Source organism: Dermacentor silvarum, chromosome 2, assembly GCF_013339745.2.
Source record: "Dermacentor silvarum isolate Dsil-2018 chromosome 2, BIME_Dsil_1.4, whole genome shotgun sequence".
Lineage (NCBI taxonomy): Eukaryota > Metazoa > Arthropoda > Arachnida > Ixodida > Ixodidae > Dermacentor > Dermacentor silvarum.
In genome coordinates this window covers 104,041,120-104,047,119 of record NC_051155.1, presented here as the reverse complement: position 1 = coordinate 104,047,119, position 6,000 = coordinate 104,041,120, and the positions used below count along the sequence as shown (strand labels likewise).

General features: G+C 48.9%; 1 protein-coding gene across 1 annotated transcript in view; it reads left to right on the top strand.

Annotated features, from left to right (window-relative positions):
- The first annotated feature begins 3,860 nt into the window (after positions 1-3,860).
- LOC119440268 (phospholipid-transporting ATPase ABCA3) overlaps positions 3,861-6,000 on the top strand; it is a 144,291-nt gene continuing 142,151 nt past the window's right edge. Inside the window, exon 1 of the mRNA XM_049662841.1 lies at positions 3,861-4,207. Coding sequence (XP_049518798.1) covers positions 3,861-4,207 — 347 coding nt within the window. The remainder of the gene's footprint in view (positions 4,208-6,000) is intronic.

The window sequence follows — 6,000 nt, the reverse complement described above, 5'->3', positions numbered from 1 at the left end:
GATGTGCTGGAGTCCAGATGAGAGCGATGTCTTTTCCTGGTGGGTGAGCGACAAGTAGAAAGCGCGCGAGGTTGGTAATGTAGCCTCTACGGAATTTGCGGATAGCATTCCGCATCTCCCGCCGAGGTGGTCTTGATTCATGATGGTCGAACAGTTGTGCTCTGGTAGCCCCCCCCCCCCCCCCCCAAAAAAAAAAAGGTCGTGCAGAAATTGGTCAGGGGATCTCGGCGGCCAAAACGTAGCTCCTGCACGCCCGATCCACTGTCGTGGAAAACGTGTGTCCAACCAGCTCTGTGCCATCGCAATCAGGTAGCCCCGATGCGAGTGCAAGGCTGGCCTCTCCCGCGTGGCACGCCGAGGTGGTCTAGATTGAAGCTGAACGAACAGTGTTGTCCTGGTTGTCATTCACCTTGCACCGCTGCCCGCAGCAGTTCGTTTCTCTGCAGCGCTGTCGTTTATACCGGTCCGATCAAGCTTCATAAAATTGATAATGACACGGGGCTGCGTGCAGATGAGCAACTAGCCACAAGGCTTACGCAATACCTAGACACCTCCAAGAGGAATTTGGGCGTGAATTGTTTAGTCGTGTAGCGCAAGCCACCGTGCCGCCGCCTCTTTTTCCTATTCGCGAACTTTGTAGCTTCATATACTGCAGGCTTTAGCAACCAAAACAACCCGCCATGGTGGCGTAATGGATTTGGCGTTGCACTGAACAGCACGCGGGCGCGCGATCAAATCATAAGGGGCGGCCGCATTTTGATGCGGTGAAGTGCAAAAGTGGCCACGTACCGTTTATTGTGTGCACGTTTAATAACCCAATGCGTTAAAAACATTATTGGAGACTCCTCCACTATTACGTGCCTCATACCAGGTCTTGTTTATGGCACATAAAACCCATATCTAGATATATACAGGGCGTTCAAAATTAAACTTTATTGTTTTCTTAAAATTAGGCACTGGGAGGCACGCGAAGACCACCTGTGCTTAAATAAGTTACGTGGTCAAGGGGGCAACAAGGGAGATCATAATTATTGCTGTCAGCAGCCCAATTAACCAAAATTGAATAATAAACGTTTTATTCACTGCAGTAAGTATGTATGTTTGTATTGAAAAGTTAGAGGCAGTCGTATTTCTACACAGTATCAGTTAGAGGCATTCTTCTAGTGTGTCTGTGCTCCGAGATATCCGACTCCAAATTTTGATTGTCGTTCGCATTGTCACGCATGCAAGAGAGGCGGATGGGCGCAAAGCTCCTCCCTGATGTGACGCGGCCATTGCGTGCGGCGTTTAGTCTGACAACGGGACGAAGGCATTGGCAAAGATGATAACTGTCCCCTTCCCCTCTCGTCTGGCGAAATAAAAAAATCGATGAACAGGTAACCGATGTCGTAACGCGCGACCACACAGCCTGTAACGATGGCGGCAGCTGCCATGCCGAGATAATGCGCGAGCTGAGAAGCTGGGAGGGCAGTGCGCTGCGTAATGGGGATCAGACGAGCGGGCATGGCCCTTACCTGGGCTACGCAAATAAAGTGACTGCTGATTACCGAATATTGTAAGTTTTATTGACATCAAGGGCAACAACTGCACCATCAACAGCAGAAGCAGTTTTAGCTATGCCAACGAATATTTCATACTGCCCCTTTAAGTTTGGTGTGGTCATGCACAAATCTCATGAAAACATTTCTCCCATCAAGATGTCAATGCCCCAAAAAATGTTCAAAATGCCTCCCTTCCACAGCAACCCAAAGCATAAACCACTATCGCGTCGACTCGATAACTCTGCGCAGTACTTCTGGACGGGTGTTCGCACAGGCAGATATTATCCTGTGCTCTATATCATTGAGATCAATGGGCTCTGTTCCATAGACTCGATCTTTCACGTAACCCCAAAGAAAAAAGTAGAGTGGAAAAAGGTCATGGGATCTCGGCGGCCAAAACATCGCTCCTGCACGCCCGATACACTGTCGTAGAAAACGTATGTCCAACCAACTCTTTGCCATGACGGAGAAATGTTGTGCTCCGTCGCGCTGGCTCCACGCCTGGCACAGGCCATACAGGGAAATATTGGAGACACCTAATATTTCTTCCGTGTACATCTTTCCGTTCAAGTTGTCCTCAAAAAAGCAACGTCCAATGATCCTGTCCCCGAGTATGCCACACCACACATTCAAACTCAAGCCAAATTGATGCTTGTGCTGCCGCAGCCAATGTGGATTTTCTTCTGACTAATGTTGCGCGTAGTGAATATTCACAGTGGCATTGCGGAAAAACCTAGCTTCACCTGTCCACATTATTCTGTGTAAGAAGTCCTTTTCTTAATCAATGTTGATCAGGCCCCAATTGCAGAAGTCAAACCACCTTTCAAAGTCCACCTCACTTAGGTCTTGGTGAAGGTACACATGATAGAGATGGAACTTATGTTTTCTTAGCACATTTGCGACTATTCAAACGCTTCGACCGCACTGATCGGCAATCTGTCGGATGCTGAGTTCTGGAATCGACGTTACGCACGTGACAACCTTGATTTCAAAGTCTTCTTCTACGATTGTCTTCGTGGTCTGTCTCCGACGATGGACTGACCCAGTTGTGCCAAAGCGCTGAAACACGTTTATAAAGATAGGCCTAGTTGGAAGGGGACGGTGTGGGTGGCGAGCCGCGTACAGCCGCATTGCCAATGAAGCGTTGCCATTTATCTCAGTCATTGCAAGTACAACGTCTATTTTTTCTTCAGTAGAATACCTCGTCCAGCCATAAGCATCCATATTAGCACGAAGGGACTCCACGTGGATATTCTTGGTTATCCTTCCATACAGAGGCGCCGCTATTCCAGAAGCACTCTAGTACATGACAGTGAAGCTAACGCGTTCACAAGATGATGTCCCGGTACGAACTGAAATAATAAGAAATGTGCCGAAAATTATCTCCTGTTATCGCATTTAACAGGATCATGCGTACTATGTACGGCACACCGCGCTGTCATGTCTTGGTTTCGCCAGCCTAGAGGAGAAGGGGAGCAGTTATCATCTTTGCCAATGCCTCCGCCCCGTTGTCAGAATAAACGCCGCACGCAGTAGCCGCGTCACATCAGGAAGGAGCTTTGCGCCGATCTAACTCTCTTGCGTGCGTAATCATGCGAACGACAATTGAAATTTGGAGTCTGATATCTCATAGCCCAGACACGCTAGAATTCTTCCAACTGATACTGTGTAGAAACAACACTGCCTCTAAATTTTCAATACAAACATACGCACTTACTGCAGTCCACAATAAGTTAATTATTCAATTTCAGTTAATTCAGCTGCTGACAGCGATAATTATCATCTCACTTTGTGTCCCCCTGGACACATAACTTATTTGCACAGGTGGTCTTCGCGTGCCTCCCAGTGCCGAATTATAAAAAAGTCACAAAGGTAAATTGCGAACACGAGGTGCCAACGTTTCGACAAGTGGACTTGTGAACCCATTTCAGTGGTTTTTCAGTATTAATCTTCATTCACTGAGTCATGCTCATGACTATCACTTCTACCACCTCGAGTCCACTTACTTGTCGAAACATTGGCTCCTGCATATATATATATATATATATATATATATATACATATGTATACCGAGTGTCCTAGCTTTATCGTTTTCTTACAATCTATATATATATATATATATATATATATATATATATATATATATATATGTTTGCGGGAGGAGGGGGAACAAAGTTTTAAGCGTTTACGTTACCACCCATCTGCAGGCACGCACCACACATCTCTGCTCATCCCAACCAACAGTGCGATGACCTCTGACAGTTCGCAGCAACTGCGAGCGCTGCTTTGAAGCGGCTGCTCTACTGGTACCGCTCGCCAATGACCATCGTGCTTGGCTGGATCCTTCCGGTGGTGCTTTTCGTCGTCGCTGCGGTGTACACTTTTCAAGACCAAGTTCACCTAACTCCAAAGTTGTCTGCCGTAAAAACGGGCCCACACGAGATGCTCGAGCTCCGCAGCAACGTCCACTTTGGCTCCGCCCGCTGCTTTGTGGAAGAGGCGCCCGCGACCGATTTCTCCAGATACTTCGAGGCGCTGGCCGAAAGCGAGGGTGTCACCATAGAAAAGATAAAGAACGCCAAGCTGCACCTGGTCGAATTAGCACGCAAGGACTTTGTGGAGTACTACAGTCACTACGCCTACGGGATCACTTACAACGCCACCACGTGAGTTCCCGTATGCCGGTGTGGCGACAGGAGTGTGTAAACGTTTTATTCTAAACGAATGATTTGAATCTTAAACTTGACGTTAAGCGCAAGGCGTTGTAATTAATTTCTCCGGCACGTGCAGACGCAACCCAAGTTACACGGGTGTCGTCAACCTTATATATATTGTAACGAAGTTAACAAGCGAGGCCTTCGAAAAACGGTGTTCCTTTAATAATCTTGCACACTCCGAGAGCTCGCGTTCCACTAAGCACTTCATCGTTCTCGTTCCAGTGGCCGGCGGCCACAGATGCCAGCCTATCTCGCGTCAATATTGTTACGTGAAAGCACAGTAGGTAAACTATTTACATGGTGTAATTACAAAGGGTAGCAGCACTGGCCGACATGGAACCCAGCCAACATCAAAACAAGTCATGGCGTCGTCCTCAGATCAGCCAGTGACCGCTCATGGGTACGTCCCACTACATCCAAGTGTCGACATCATCGTCTTCGTATAGCACGTAGCATGAACCCCGGCGGCAGAAGCGCCGACCCGGCGCCACTAAGGATCCACAGCAGTGGAAGAGTGCTAATCCTTGATTATCGAAACGTGGACGATGTCGGTGAGCAACAGACCAGAAGATGTTGCGGCACTGGCGGACACAGTCTCGTACGTGAAGTCAGTCACTTGTCGAAGGACGCGGTATGGGCCCGTGTACCGAGGAAGGAGTTTCTCAAAAAGGCCCACACGTCGGAGGGGATCCAAAGCAGCACCAGGGCACCCGGAGCAAAACGTTCGTCGCGGTGTCGCTTGTCGTAAATGAGCTTCTGATTGTCTTGGGAAGCAGCAAGTCTACTACAGCCTATCTGCCGTGCGTAATCATCCCGGGCAATAGCGTCGCGTGTATATTCGCTAGTCGAAGTTGCAGGAGAAGGAAGGAAAGTGTCCAATGGTAAAGTTGGTTCATGTCCGAACAAAAGAGAAAAGGCAGTGTCGTGGCGTGAGGGATTGTATGCGAATCTCACGTATGGCAGGGCAAGGTACCAATCACGGTGGTCAGCCGACACGTACTTTGAAAACATATCTGTTAAAGTCCGATTCAAGCACTCGGCGAGCCCGTTCGTTTGGGAATGGTATGACGTAGTGGTGTTGTGCTGCGTGGAGCATCAGCGCAGGATATCGGCGATATATCGACGCTACGTGCTATACCAAGACGATGATCCAGAGACTTGGATTTAGCGGGACGTGCCCATAAGCGGTTGCTGGCTGATCTGATGACGACGACGTTGCACCGGTATTCGATAGACGCTCGAACTGAGGCGAGTTGCGTTGGCATTTCGCTTGCTCTAGACGACGACACTCTTGATGACACAGTCCACGGTGGCCACGTTGGTTAAGACGGGCAGATTGAACGTGTTATCTGCGATACCTTTCAAAATGTGGGCCATCTTGTCAGCCTCAGACAACTTCTGTTCAGCTTGTAGACAGACACAAGGCCAGCGCGTCCTGTATGTACGACAAGTAAGGTTCAGTTGACGTCTGGGTACGTACCGCCAGTTGTTTCTTGGCGGCAAGCTGTCGACCAAACAGGTTGCCGAAAAGGTCGCGGAGCTGTTTCTTCAACATGTCCCAGCTAGAGAGATCGTCCTCGTGGATTCGATACCAGACGCGAGGGGTTCCGCCGAGGCAAAATATGACGTTGGCCAGCATTATAGTTGGGTCCTAGCCATTCTGTTCGCTGACACGCTCGTACATGCTGAGCCACTCATCCACGTCAATGCTGTTTGCCCCGGAAAAGGTCCCGGGATCGCGA